Below are 15,448 nucleotides of genomic sequence, written 5' to 3' on the forward strand. Positions count from 1 at the left end.
CGGCCACAAGGTGTCAGGCATGCACCATATTTGTAAACATGCACAGCGTTCAGAGAGCTACTGTACCATAGAACTTGAGTCTGCTGGATCTTAAATTTCTGTATAGACTTAACAAGTATAGGCTGGCAAATGTATCTTTGCCTGGGATTTTAAAATCGCTTCAAGTTAAGTGTGGCTTATTCTGTGACACTGGCATATTCATTGCGCGCACACATGCATTCCCACACGCGGGGCATTTTTGTTCCCACTGGGGTGTCTTTGGTTTTGTCGATAGATAGTGGGATTGCTTCTACAGTTTTCGTGTTTCCACTTAATGTTTTTGCCAAAATTATTAAAATGCCCCTGAAGTTTGTCAAATCTGTGGGTTGCAAAACTTGTCCAGAATGGATTCAGAGGGTTTTTATTTGGACACTTTCTTGTGCATTTTCCTTGTCCCATTTCAAAATTGAAATTGAATTTCAGTCACGCCTTTCACAACCTCAGGACATCCCAAAGCGCTTTACAGCCAATGAAGTATTTTTGATGGTGTAGTCGCAGTTGAAATGGAGGAAAACTGCTGAATATATGACAGGGAGAAGTGTTCAAAACTAACCTGTCCATCAATGCAAACTACTTTAACTAATCTTCAGAAATTATTTCATCTGATTCACGAGAATGGCCCTAGGGATGAGGAACTTGCGTTCTGTAGGTAGATTGGAGAAGCTGGGGCAGTTCTCCTTGGAGAAGAGATTTGATAGAGATGTTCAATATCATGAAGGGTCCGGCAGAGTAGGTAGGGGAAAACTGTTCCCATTGGTGGAAGGATCAAGAACCAGAGGAGACTGATTTAAGGTAATTTGTCAAAAGAAGCAGTGGCGACATGATGAAAAATCTTTACAAATCGAGTGGTTAGGATTTGGAAAATATCGCTTGAGAGTGTGGTGGAGGCAGATTCAATGGTGGCTTTCAAAAGGAAATTGGATAATTACGTGAAGAGAAAAACTTGCAGGGCGAAGTGGAAAGCGTGGGAGAGTGGGACCAGGAGAATTGCTCTTGCAGAGAGCTAGCACAAATACAACTGGCTGAATGGCCGCCTCCTGTGCTGTGCTGAAACAAAAATGACACAGGGAGTAAGTAAGTGTGTGACGCTTACGGGAAGCTGTCGTACTATCGTGCTAGATTTTTAAACTTCTTTATCAGTAGATGAACATAAGAGATTGATATGCGTATATATAATGGTGAAAGGCTTCGGAAGTTTGTTGCACAGCTCCACCAAGTGGCAGAGCTTCTAAATTAATTGTAATGGTTAATTCAGGAAAATACAAATAGGAAATGCTGCCAGAAAAGCATTACCAAGAATCATGACAATAAGGGGGAGTGTAAATTGTTTTGCAGACAAGATATGTTGTGCTATAAGCAATTTTTCAAAATATGTGTATATATAAATATTCAAACATATAATTGTCATCATCTTGTTGAAGCCGGGTCCTGTTAAATTAGATTTGTTACCCCCCGCCCCACCCCCAGCACGTATGTTTTTGTGTGGTGAGGGCAATGGTACATCTGGGATCTCAGTGAATGACAGGACAAACAGTCTGTCCCCTTAATGAGATTTAAAGACTAAGAAAGAAACAGGAACAACAGAGAAGGAAATCAAGTGAACAGGAGTCAATTCGGGTAGAAAGAGAAATAAAGAGAGGAAGAAAGATCAGCTTAGGAAGAGAAAAATGACAGATAGGAAAAGTGAGATTTTTACAAACTAAATTTTTAAAAAAATCTCTAAGAAGAATTTACTACATGTAAGAAAGAGAAACAGCAATTTAAATGATCCAATTTCTGGTTCAAAGAGCTCAGTTGGCATTGTATTAGCAAATTCTTAAAAGCAACAGGGAGGCTAAGGACGAGGTCCCTTCAAACAGTGGAGCAGCATAGGTCAACCAGCAAGTCCATGAGTTTCATAACTCATGACGAATCTCTTCATCCCTTAAATTTGCTGTCTGATTTGCACGTTAATAACGGTGTGCGCCCTTAGCATTCTGCTAAATGCCCGGTAAGATTTGCCACATTGTTGTCTTGGTGAGACTTGAGCTTCTGTGGAAATGTTAACCGAATGGCATCTTTCATCCGGATTAACCATCAGCCCCACAATGCTAGATTCTCCGCCATACCAGATTCCCAAAAGGGTCTGCAGGTGACCTGCTTTTGGTAAAAGCACTTGTAAGTGGTCTCTCATTGGCCTGGTTGGTTGGATTTTATTTTGGCCATCTGTTCAATTTTCTTTTCCTCTGTTACCCAATACAGTTAGTATTAACTGATCAGTTCATCCTCACTGCTTTACTGGTGGGACAGAATTGGATAAGTACTTGAAAAAGAAAAAAATTGCAAGGCTATTGGGAAAGAGGCGGGAAATTAAATTAGTATCTTTAGATTATATCAACTGTGGCTCAGTTGGTAGCACTCTCTCCTCTGAGTCACAGGGTTCTGGATTCAAGTCCCACTCCAGCACTTCAAAACAATAACTAAGGGGCAGGACTTTTCATTTGTCGGGGCGGGCGCGGTGGGTATCCCCAGGAGCAGCCGGGAAAAGCTCCGCCGCCCGCAATCGGCCCCTGACTGCGAATTCACCTTGGCTGGTGGGATGGGGCGGGAGGAGAGTGAATGCAGAAGTCTGCGCATGCGCGGGGGGAGCGGGGGCACGTGTCCCTGAGGGAACAGAGCCGCCTCAGGGAGCTGAAGAATTGGAGAAACGAAAATAAAGATTTTAAAGATGATATAAACATGTCCCCAAATGCGACTCAGTCACAGGAAGGGGGACATGTTTAAAATGGTGGTGAAAAATATGTGATGGATTTTTATTTACCGTTGAAAACCTCATCCCACCTGTGGATGAGGTATCGTGAAAAATGCAAAGGCCACCTGGCCTATTCTCTCACCCGCTAACGGAACGGTTGAACGGGCAGCGAAAATTAATTAATTGCTTAAGGGCCTTAATAAGCCTCTTAATTGCTGGCGGGCGCGCTGCTGACTCTTGCGCATGTGCGTGCTGACCGAAGGATCGTGAGAGTGCGCGGTGACATTGGGATGCTCGCCGGACGTCATTGCGCGTGATTTTACACCTGATGAACGTAAAATCCTGCCCTAAGTGCTGCACTGTCTGAGGTGCTGTCTCTCCGATGAGATGTTAATTCGAGGCCCCATCTGCTTACTCTGTTGGATGTAAAAGATCTTGTGGCACTATTTTGAAGAAGAGCAGCGGAATTCTCCTTGGTGTCCTGACCGATATTTATCCCCGAATCAACATCACAAAAACAGACAATTTGCTCATTAACACCATTTGTGGGAGCTTGCTGTGCACAAATTGGCTGCTGTGTCTCCTACATTACAACAGTGACTAACTACATTTCAAAAAGTACTTTTATTGGTTGTAAAGTGCTTTGAGACAGCAGTCCATGAAAAGTGCTATACAAATACAAATTTGTTTTGATTGGTTGGAGGTTTGTGACTGTACACATATCAATATAGCTTTCCACAGTTTAGGCCTTTTATCCTTTAGTTTTGAGTTTTTCGGTAGGGACGTAATGATAAGGGCACCAGAAAAATCAAAGGTGCCTGCCAGTCCTTTTCATTCAGGGACATGCATTGCTGCCTCTTAAGCTTCAATCTCTCCTTCCCATTCTGTGCTTCCTTCTGTCCTCACAATGCCGTGGGAGAAATTAATATCACAAATGCCTGCATGTGTTTTTTTTTAAATGTCTTAAGTTTTTATGCCATTTGAAAAGTAGAAAGTCTTTCTCTTACCCAAGAAGCCTGCTATACAGACTACTCAGCAATATGCTCTTATTTGTCAGAGGTTTAATAGAATTAAACAAGAAAGAACTTGCATTTATATGGCACCTTTCAGGATCTCTGGATGTTTCAAAATGCTTTACAGCCAATCAAGTCCTTTTGAAGTATGGTCACTTTTTTTTCTTTCTTCTTTGGGTGGTGGGCATCACTGGAAAGGCCAACCTTTATTGCCCACCTCTAATTGTCCTTGAATTGAGTGGCTTGCTAGGCCATTGCACAGGGCAGTGATGTGGGTTGGGAGTAACATGTAGGTCAGATCAGTTAAGGTTGGCAGCTTCCCTAAAGGACGTTAGTGAACCAGATGGGATTTCACAACAATGGAAGATAGTTTCATGGCCACCATTACTGACTCTAGATTTATATTCCAGATTTATTAATGGAATTCCAAATCCCTGTTGCTGCCCTAGCGGGATTTGATGTCCTGGGAGCATTAGCCTGGGCTTCTGGATTGCTAGTGCAGTGACATTACCACAATGCCATCATCTCCCCACTTGTAATAAAGGAAATCTGGCAGCCAGTTTGCGCACAGCAAGTTCTCACAAACAGCAGAGAGATTAAATGAACAGATAATCTGTTTTAGTTATGTTGGTTGAGAGATAAATATTGGCCTAGAACCCTAAGGGTCTACCATTACTTATGTGTGCAGCCACATATTGTTTCTATCAATGTGTCAACCACTTGCTGGTTGTAAACAAATCCTGAATTTTTCTACTTTGGTTGGTGACCAGCAATTTCCTAACATTGTGGTTATGATGGGCAGCAAATTTAATGTTGGAATGGTAGGAAGCCCTGCTTGCTATCTAATTCCGCTATGAAATGGTACCCTCGTGTTCCTTTCTATTAGATGTTATTGAGACGGCACCACATAAAATCCAAGCAGTGGTGCCCTGCACCTCTCTCTTTATTCATGCAAATATAAGCTTTTACACAGATTGATGTCTGCTTTCTCTGTCCATCCAACTTGCTTTATTTGATGAATCCATTTATTAAATAAAGTATTTTTCCATAAAATATTGTAAACTGTCGCTGATAATTTTAAATTGTTAAAAGCTTGTCAAAGTGAATGATGAACAGCAGTCATAGTGTCCATTCATTTTTAAGCTTTTTGCATAGCGATGTTCTGCTGTCTGAAAATTGATGTTGATTTGTTGCGACTTAATCATACCAACATTGTTGATTATATTCCCTTCCCCCATAGCTCACCAGTCCAACTGTGACAATCGAGAGGGCTTCTGTCCCTTTAAGAGATTGTAGATGGGACGCCAATGATCCCTTAATGTATTATAGAAGGCCACTTTAGGCAGCTTTCTTGTTGCTGTGTTCTATAAAGAGCCTTTTCTAAGCAGTAGCGTATACGTTTGGCCTCCTAACTGGAGGAGATCAAACATTTGATGCTGTATTAAAAATAGTATATGCCACATCAACTACAAGGAACCCCTTTTCCATCTGTCTATCCTTGTTGCTTTTGGTACCTGCCCCCTTAATTGCAACCTTTTCCGATGTGGACTTGGGTTGATTAAAATGGAAGTGCTGACATTTACCTGATACTGTCATGCAGGAGTGGCCAGTGGAAAAAGTCAAGGTCGTCAAAGACAACGTGGGACTCCCGAGCCTTACTTTTACTTTCCATCTTTTGCTATGGGGGAATGAAAAATTATTTGCACAAATTTCATCCTTTTGGTCTGATTTATCAAAGCTTCTGGAGGTATTCCATCATTAAACCGATACCAACAACAGCAATTTGTATTTGTACTGTGCTTTTAAGGTAATAAAACTGCCCAAAGCGCTTCACAGAGCTTATTAAACAAGATACAACATTGAGCCATGTAAGGAGGCAATAGGGTGACCAAAAGCTTGGTTACAGAGATATGTTTTAAGGAGCGTCTTAAAAGAGGAGAGAGGTGCTGAGGTTTAGGGGAGGGAATTCCAGAGCTTAGGGCTGAGGCATCTGAAGACCCGGCCGCCAGCGGTGAAACAATTAAAATTGGGGATGCTGAGGAGACCAGAATTAGAGGAGCGCAGTTATCTCGGAGGGTTCTGGGTCTGGAGGAAATGAAGAGATGGGGAAGGACGAGGCCATGAAGGAAGGACACGAGAGGATTGAGTAATCACTTTGCAGTACTCTAATTGGCCATAGATAATATGGGGTGCCCTTGCACACACGATGGTAATGGGGCAACCTTTTGCCTGTCTTTTTGTAATAATAGACTAGCTCAATTTGATAAATGTAAGGGTGCATTATACTGGACATTCTCGCAGTGATGCAGTTGGGCTCACTTGTATAAATATTGTATTATATAGGTAGCCGGGGAGTAACCAGCTCCCTTCTCCTCTGTTGTTGGATTCCCTTTTTGAATCTTTTGACAACCTATAATTTTTTACTTCAGAATTTAACAATTATATACTTTGCAATAATTACACACTATTGCACTATATGTGAAGACACTCATGAGTAAAAGGATACACACTGGAGCCCATTTATTGTCATTTTCTACTAAAATGCATTAATATTTTTCTTTTGAGTACGCGTCCAATATTATATGGCATAATGATGATTTAAAGCATTTTTTCTGTGTACCTGATGTAGAGCAGCAGAATTATGATAAAAGATTACTGAACAAAATGGTAATTTTCCTGTACATTAAAATGCCGCCATCACAATTTTTTTAAAAGAAAGAGACTTTCTCTTAAATTTACTGTTTTCGTTATTATTTCTTTGTTAGAGTGGCCTGTACATTGTGTACTTTTTTTCTCTATTGAATACCTTTGAATTACAACATTGATTTTTCTCTGTTATATTTAGGGTCAAAGGAAACGGAAAGAGCTGTTCTGTCCTACTGATGGTTCCCTGCCAACAACATGAAACACCTTGATCCTAAAACGCGACAATGGATTTAAATGAAGAATCCATAGATTCTGAGCGTGATTTGGTCGAGTTGCCAGCCAATGAAGAGCAAAGCGGCAGAAATGGAGTGGCACCTGCGCTGAAGCAAAATGCCCGGCCTGGGTCGGTCAGACGTTGCAGACGAAAAGCGAGCGCAGAGTCAGGGAACACCAAGGACTTGAGTGCAAGCGCCGCCTTGGAAGGAAAGGTGGCCCGTGGTGGAGCAGAGGGTGGCAAGAGTCCAGGTGGTGGGCCCCCCCCAGCCAAAAGACAGAGACGTGACACTTTGGAACAAGCTCAGGGCAGCAGGAATATTGGGACTGTTGAAGGCTTGGCTTTGCCCCCTGAGGAAAAGCCAGCACGGACGGAAACCAGGCAAGTGCAGAATGACTTGAAGAAAGCCAATGCACAAATTGAAGGGCAACCCAGAGATTGTCAGCATAGAACTAAGAAGGCCAAAGTTGGAGCAGCTTTGCCATGTCCTTCTTGTAACTTTACAGAGAAAAATGACATTGCACTAAAAACTGATATAAACCAGCACCACTTCAATGATAAACATTTTGTTTGTGATATTTGTAACGTTACTAGCCCATCCAAGGAGAGCTACAGAAAGCACATTTCTTCAGTTCTCCATAAAAAACAAGCTAAAATCATAAGTAAAGATACAAGTGCAAAGGAAGGATTTAACTGCAGGCTCTGTGGCCAGTTAATGCCTTCGCGCTATGACTTGGACAAACACATTAAAGAGAATCATTCCAAACGACCCAAGGCACACATTTGCCCTCAGTGCAAATTCAAGGCTGAGAGTGCAGCATCGTTGCAAGCGCATCTCAAGCACAAGCATGCACAAGAAGAACGATTAAGCTGTGACCTGTGTGGCTATCAATGTTACGATGAAAACCTGCTGAAAACCCACTGCCGTGGGAAGACTCATCTTCGCCGTAAGAACCTTGCTGCACGGGGTGGGTATATACATTTGCTTTCCAAAAAGGGACTTTCTGGTGAATATGATGCAAAAGGCAAAGTAGAAAGTGCAAAACACTTAAACAAGAGGCCGGAAAATTTGCGAAGAACGAGGAACAAAGTTTTTGCCCAGAAGAATGCTAAAGGCGCTGAGGGTTTGGATAAGTCGACAAGAACTGGCAAAGACCTTTGTGCGGAAGCTGTAACCAGTGATAAAATACCAATGGCAAATGAGCAAACGGAGCTTAATGATTGTAGCGCTGGAAAGACATCTCCCAGAAAAGCTTTGAGAAGAGTAAAGGAACCAACTAATCTTTCCCAAGTGAATCGAAGACTAAGGCGCCCTGAAAAGGGTAACGTCATCAGCCTGAGACTGCGCAGCGCACGTTGCAAGGAAGATTCTGAACACAGCCGGAGTACAAGAAGCAGATTTTCTAAGGAAGAAGCAGGGAACAGGAGGTCTCCAAGGAAGCTTCGAGGAAGAGCTAACCTCTTGACAATGGATAATAGTCGAAGCCGAGGCCGACTTCCTTGCAGGAGAGAAGTTTTCCCGGAAGTGCAGCGAGGTAGAGGCAGGATTTCTGGAAGCAAGAACCATGCTGTAAAACCAATAAGTAAAGTGAATGCCCAGAAATCAGACCACCTTGAAGGCAAACCTGAGGACCAGGGGAGAAGTAGTGCTGCAAACTCACCAACTGATGCAAGCCTAGAGAATGAGAACGGGTTTAAAATAAGTTGCTCAGGCGGCAGTCAAGAAGGAGAATCTGCCCCATCGGAAGTTCCTCATCCAACAACGTTGGTTGAAAGCAGTGCTGAAAGTAGTTCAGGGGATCAAAACCTTGAGTCTCCGCCTGCCAATCTAACAAATAACAAAGCCTCCAAAGTTGAGAATCCTGAATCAAAGCTAAGCCCTGCAGATCGTGAAGCCCTCCGCACGTGCTCCTACTGTGGCCATTTATTTCAGAACCGAAAGGGCCTAGAGGTGCATATCAAGAGGCGTCACACAAAAGAAATGGTGTTTCACTGTCAGCCATGTGGCTATGCCTGTGTTACAAAAGGCGACTTTGAAAAACACTGTCAAAGTAACAGGCATCAAACAAACTTCTCCAATATGGACTGGCTCTGCAGTTTTGTAACCTCGCATGAAGAAACTCCCAAGGACCATGTGAGCCAAGAACACAAAATGGCTCCTCACAGTCATCCTTGCAAACTGCAGTGTGTATCAGAAGAAGACCTAGCGGACCACGTGGGTACTGGGCAGCATACAAGAAATATACTCCCGCAGCAGACCGATACCACGGTTGAGCAAACTGAAAAACTGCAGCCGAGAGGGCAAGAGCTAAATAAAATCTCTTCATCGAATGCAAACGAAGAACCTACTGTACCGAAAGCAAACCCTTTGTTAAAAGACCCTCAAAAGCCTTCCATCGCAAGAGTAGTTGCAGGGAATATATTGAGACGCTCAACACACAGCAGACCCCAGTTACAGTGTAAGAACTGCTTTTATAAAGCCAGATCTGCCACGGTCCTGTTCAAACATATAAGACTTAGACATGCACAAGAGTATCGCTTTTTTTGTAAAGTGTGTAGCCTGTACACGATTAGCAAGGAAGCCATGGAAAAGCATGTTAAACGGAGTAGACACATTGAGAATTCCAAGAAAAGAAACCTTGGTCCGTCGGTGGAGGAGTGCGTGGAAGAAGTGTCTGTCGGAGTTCAGGATGTTCAAAAAGCCATGAGGGCTCCAGGGGCTTTAGGGAATGTTAATACTGAAATAGATAAAGGTTGCGTTCAGGTGCTCGAGCCATCAAAACCCAAAGAGGAATTTGTCGTGACTTGGGAAATATCAGAGGGTGATGCAAACATTGTGGAAAATGTTCAAAAAGGCAGTGATCTTCAGTCAGCAGAAAGCAGTAAAAGAGGGCGCCCCAAAGGGAATATTTCTAGAACTTGCTCTTATTGCGGCCTGTTGGCTTCCAGCGTCACAAACCTGAACATTCACATAAGGCGGAAACACAGTCATCAATACAGCTACTTCTGCAAGGCATGTAACTACTATACTGTCACCAAAGGGGATATGGATCGTCACTGCAACACCAAGAAACACAAAAACCGGGCTGATGTCTCCAAGACTGTTGAAGTCTGCAGAAAGATTACTGCGTCTCCTGATAAGGGTAACCCACAAGTAATTGAGACTGACTCTGTTACACTTTCCATGGCTGAAACTGCGGAAAACAGCAGCGATGTGTTGGAACCAGAGACCCCTGATGCGGAGAACCAGTCCAGGAGCACCGAGAACTGCACTCATCTGAATTTAGAGGGTCTTCTTTCAGCACAGAATCAGCAGAAAGTGGAAAATCAGAACGAAGTAGTGGTCGTTCTTGATGTGGAATCAAATCACACAGCAAAGGATGATGGTTCCTCCAGTTCCAAGCGGTTGAAAGAAAACCATGCTAACACTTGTGTGTACTGCGGCTTTGTGGCTTACTCCCTTGCTACCCTTGAGTTGCACGTGAAACGTAAACACACTAAAGATTTTGACTACTATTGCATGGCTTGTGATTACTATGCTGTCACACGACGTGAAATGATGAGACACGCTTTCACAGAGAAGCATAAGCTTAAGAGTCAGGCCTATGTCAAATTGAATCCGGATAAAGGGCACGATACCAGTACAACAGTGACTGATGCACCAGAGAATGGAAACCAGACTGAAGGGAGTGAGGATCAAATGCATAAAGGGAGCTGGCACGAAGAGGGGGAAGCGTCAAAAGTTCCTCAAGACGCCACCCAGGAGTTTGTTTTACATATCATTGAGTCTGAGAAAGCACCAGAAAGCGACGAGCTGGCCAGTGGCTCTGGACAGACAATAGCAGCGTCTGAGATGGCTGAAAAACAGGATAAATGCTTGCAAAATGAAATGACTAAAGAAGAGGAAGATATCCAGACTCTGCCAGCAGTGTGCCATTCAGAAGCTTCCTCTGAAGCTGACTCTGGACCTTTAGAGACAAATACCGCGCACTCAGCTGCATCTTTAGACACCGAAAGCCATCCTGCGGAGTTGAAATCTGTATCAGTAAAGCCAGCAGTGTTGGAAACAACCCAAAATAATACTCCTGAGGCACCCGTTGAGGAGAATTCGAGTAAGTGTTGTATAAACATTGTCACGCCAGAGAAAACCGGCGTGAACAACAATGACATTGATTTATGTGTGGAAGCTTCTCAGACAAAAGAGGATGATTTTCAAGAGCTTTCCCAGGAAGATGGGAGCCAGAAAGATGAACAGGATGTTCAACCGGCCGAAGTGGCAAAGGAAACGAGCTCTAATTTGGATAGCGCACTGAATGAAACAGTTGACCCAGGTGAAAACCAGCCTAATACCAGTGGTTTGGCAGGAGGTAAAGAAGTACAAGAAGAACTTTCGGCCCCCACAGAAGGTGTTGAATGTAGCGCTGTAGAAGATGGACATCATCAACAACTTGGGAAGAATTCGGAACACATCCATGTTAACCCTGCGCAACAAAATGACAGCAACTTTGAAGAAATCACGGAGACAACTACAGCGGAGGTGTCTGGGCAGAGTGACACTGGTCCCCAGCAGGATCTTGGAGAGAATGAGACTCTTTTAGACGCCCAAAATAAAATGGAAGCAGCATTAAAGGAGAAGAACTGGGATGCGAAAAGTGCAAATGAAATGAGTCAAGAAACAGAAAGTGATGCCTTAGAAGTAACCGATAGTATTAGTGACAGCTTTACAAAGCTTGATTTCCAGAGTAAGGGATTGCAAAAGCATTTTGAGTTTGATGCCTCCATAGTAAGGTTAAAGAAAAAGTCCTGGAGTGAAAAATCCGAATGCACTGACAACAGTGAAGATAGCCAGGAAGCCGATGGAATCTCGCCAAATGAGTGGGCGGTTGCAGTCTACAAGACTGATCCCTCCCAAGTTGTGAGGAAGAGAAAAAATGAAGGATCTTTGTCTCAGGATCCCAAACGCATTCGATGTGAAGACTGTGGGTTCCTGGCCGATGGTGTAAATGGGTTGAATGTTCACATTGCCATGAAGCATCCTTCTGCGGAAAAGCATTTCCACTGCTTCCTGTGCGGCAAGTCATTTTACACAGAGAGTAATTTGCACCAGCATTTGGCCAGCGTGGGCCACCAGCGAATGGAACAGGAGAGCATTGAGGAGTTGCCAGAAGGCGGTGCCACCTTCAAATGCGTCAAGTGCAACACAGCCTTTGATTCAGAGCAGTACCTCTTTGTGCACATCAAGCAGAAGCATGAAGAAATGGTGAGGGAAGTGAACAAGTACATTGTGGAAGACACCGAACAGATAAACTGTGAGCGGCAGGAAAATCAAGGCAACGTCTGCAAGTATTGTGGCAAGGTCTGCAAGAGCAGCAATTCGCTGGCATTTCTTGCTCACATCCGTACGCACACTGGTATGTATATCTACGTTGACATTAGTTACTTAAAGCGTATCTCCAACTCTTAATTTTTGTTGATTTTAGAAAATTGATCGCAGCAATAAGTGTCTACTCTGAAAGATGGTCTGTGCAAAAATCTGGATTCCATTTGTGCACAAGAAAAGTTCTGTTCAGGTTCTCAACTGTGGTATGAGATGTGACATGACTTCAAGAAGCTACTTACCCTTGGAATGAGATCACAATATAATTCTCTCTCCCTCTCACAACACTCATTTTAAAATTGATAGTTACTTTTAGCAGTCTTAGATCTCAGAGGCCCAGGATTAAGTGTTCATATGATTTGATGCTTATTGATAAGTTCGCTCAAGTGGTGAGCATGTTGCAATTCTTTATGCAATTGTCCAGTTGAGGCACGTTACCTATAACTGATGTGTCTATTACCTGAATTCCCTTGTAATTATAGTCCATAAGTCTTGTAAATGTGCTAAAGCTCACTAAAAGCTTACCAAATCCGAAAGAGAGTCAAAGATGCATTATGTTCTAAGCCCAATAATTTAAAGTAATCAATGCAGGCTTCTTGGCACTTAATTTCCCTTGTGTTTTGATAGCTAATCATTCTTTATCCATTAAGTTTTTTCTATCATTTAAAATGTAAAATATGTTTGCAGTGGATACACTTAAGATCAGGGAATGTCTACCAGGTTAAGTATTGCTGAATGCAGTTCACTTCTTCTGTTTGACCATTTGTGTCAATTCTATTCACGATCAAGTTAATGTGATAGCTAAAGTAATGTAACTACCTGTAAATGACACCGCAACCTTTTGTGTGTAGGAATTGCAGCATTGGTAACCATTCCCAGCACCAAGTATAGGACTTGCTGTTATAGGTTTTTGATAAGATGATCTGGATGGGGCAGAACAGTGAGAGAATAGAAAGCCGACGAATGATGCATAGATATGAACTATATTGACTTGTGCTTATGCAAAGCATCATATTATCAGGCAATACTACCGAACCGTGTTGTATGACAGTTATTCTTCAGATGCACTTGGCAAGTACAAGGAAAGATTTGGTGTTACTTCCCTGCTGTTTAGGCTCGGGCACTTTCACCTATTTCACAGAATTACAGAATTGTCACAGCGCAGATTGAGGCCATTTGCCCCATTGTGTCTGCACTGGCTGTCTGAGCATTTCATCTACTGCCATTCTCCTGACTTCTGCCTGTAACCCTGCACATTGCTTCTTTTCAAATAATCATCTAATTTCCTCTTGAGTGCCTCAATTGAATCTGCGTCCACCACACTCTCAGGCAGCGCATTCCAGATCTTAACCACTCGCTGTGTGAAAAAGTTTTTTCTCATATTATTTTTGCTTCTTGTACCAATTACCTTAAACCTGTGCCCTCTAGTTCTTGATCCTCCCACCTATTTACTTTAGAGCATTGTAGACTTATAGGGCTCTATTGGGTCACCTCTAAAATAATTAAATGGGACGGTTAAGTGTATAGTCCTGGTGCTATGGCCATCGTGATATGAGTGATAGGATTGATGGACCAGCTGTTCTTTTCCTGGCAATCTGTTTTATATGTTTGTCTAAATCCTCCAGGATGGATGTACCTGAATGATAAGTGCAGTGACAGGGTGTCAGGAGGACTGGTACTTCTCCTAGGGATGTTGTACAGGCGGGTCCTGGGAGAACAAGCTTGGGAAGCCTGAGGAGATCCTCCAAAGGCACAGAAAGGATAGAAAGGACAGAAAAGAACTCTGAATTGTTACACTACTGTTGGATAAGCAAGCATCTCATATGTTTTCAGCACTGCTGGAATTACTGTGCAAGAGGTTTTCCTCATAGGCTGTTATTTTGCAGTGCCCTATAAATGGATTTGGGATACTAGCACTCACAACTTCTCCACCTTCTGCAAGCTCTGGGATTCATTGTTCCTTGATGGAAATCTTCAACTTCTTGAAAGGGGTGAAGTCCTTTTTATGAAGGTTTCCCGTCCTTTTTGTTTAATGCTATCCTTTGTTACCCGATTTTTCTTGTAAAAATTGCAACAGAAGTGAGGTTTGTAATACACTGAAAAGTAACATTGAAGAAATCCACGTTTTTTAAATTCTTGAAAGGGATGTGAGTATAGCTGGCAAGGCCAGCATTTGTTACTCATCCCTAATTGCCCAAGAGAAGATAGGGTGGTGGAATAGTGAAAGAGAACAGCTTCAAGCAGATTTTTTTTTCAATCATGGGATGTGAGCATTGCCTACTAGGCCAGCATTTGTTGCTCATCTGTAATTGCCCTTGAGAAGGTGGTAGTGAGGGTCCTTCTTTAAATGCTGCAGTCCATGTGGTGTAGATACATCCACAGTGCTGATAAGGAGGCAGTTCCAGGATTTTGACCCAGCAACAGTGAAGGAACGGCGATATATTTCCAAGTCAGGATTGTGAGTGGCTTGGAGGGGAACTTCCAGGTGGTGATGTTCCCATGCATCTGCTGCCTTTGTCCTTCTTGACGGTAGTGGTTGTGGGCTTGGAAAGTGCTGTCTAAGGACCCTTGGTGAGTTCCTGCAGTGCATCTTGTAGTTAATACACACTGCTGCTACTGTGCGTTGGTGGTGGAGGGAGTGAATATTTGTGGATGGGGTGCCAATCAAGTGGGCTGCTTTGTCCTGGATGGTGTCAAGCTTCTTCAGTGTTTTTTTTTGTTGCACTCATTCAGGAAAGTGGAGAGTATTACATCACACTCCTCATCTGTGCCTTGTAAGTGGTGGACAGGCTTTGGGAAGTTCCGAGATGAGTTACTCGTCGCACTATTCCTAGTCTCTGACCTGCTCTTGTAGCCCAGGTATTTATATGGCTAGCCTAGTCAGTTTCTGGCCAATGGTAACCTCCCCCCAGGGTGTTGATAGTGGGGGATTCCGTGATGGTAATGCCATTGAATGTCAAGGGATGATGGTTAGGTTCTCTCTTGTTGGAGATGGTCATTGCCTGGCACTTGTGTGGCATGAAAGTTATTTGCCACTTGTCAGCCCATTCAAAGAGACATTCAAACTTGGAAGCTTCAAGCAGTGGAAGTGCTTATGCTGTGAGAATGAATTGGTGGCGATGGAGGGTTGGGCCTTGGCAGCTGAAGGCACAGTCGCCAATGTTGGAGACACGAAAATGGGGGGATGCAAGAGGCCAAAATCGGAGAAGCGCAGAGATCCCAGAAGACTGTTGGTGCTGGTGGAAGTAATAGAGATAAGGGAAGAGTGAGGCCATGGAGGGATTTAAGAACAAGGTGTGAATTTTAAAATCAAGTGTGCTGCTGGATTGGGAACTGATGTAGGTCAGGGAGCAGAGTGTTGGTGTACA

General features: G+C 43.2%; 1 protein-coding gene across 4 annotated transcripts in view; it reads left to right on the forward strand.

Moving 5' to 3' along the window:
• znf407 (zinc finger protein 407) overlaps positions 1–15,448 on the forward strand; it is a 438,369-nt gene that overhangs the window by 14,383 nt on the left and 408,538 nt on the right. For all 4 annotated transcript variants that reach the window (XM_078539891.1, XM_078539888.1, XM_078539892.1 and 1 more), the window contains exon 2: positions 6,629–12,114. In XM_078539891.1, coding sequence (XP_078396017.1) covers positions 6,714–12,114 — 5,401 coding nt within the window. In that variant the 5' untranslated portion in view covers positions 6,629–6,713. The remainder of the gene's footprint in view (positions 1–6,628; positions 12,115–15,448) is intronic.

Source organism: Cetorhinus maximus, chromosome 4 (genome assembly GCF_964194155.1).
Source record: "Cetorhinus maximus chromosome 4, sCetMax3.hap1.1, whole genome shotgun sequence".
NCBI classification, from domain to species: Eukaryota; Metazoa; Chordata; class Chondrichthyes; order Lamniformes; family Cetorhinidae; genus Cetorhinus; species Cetorhinus maximus.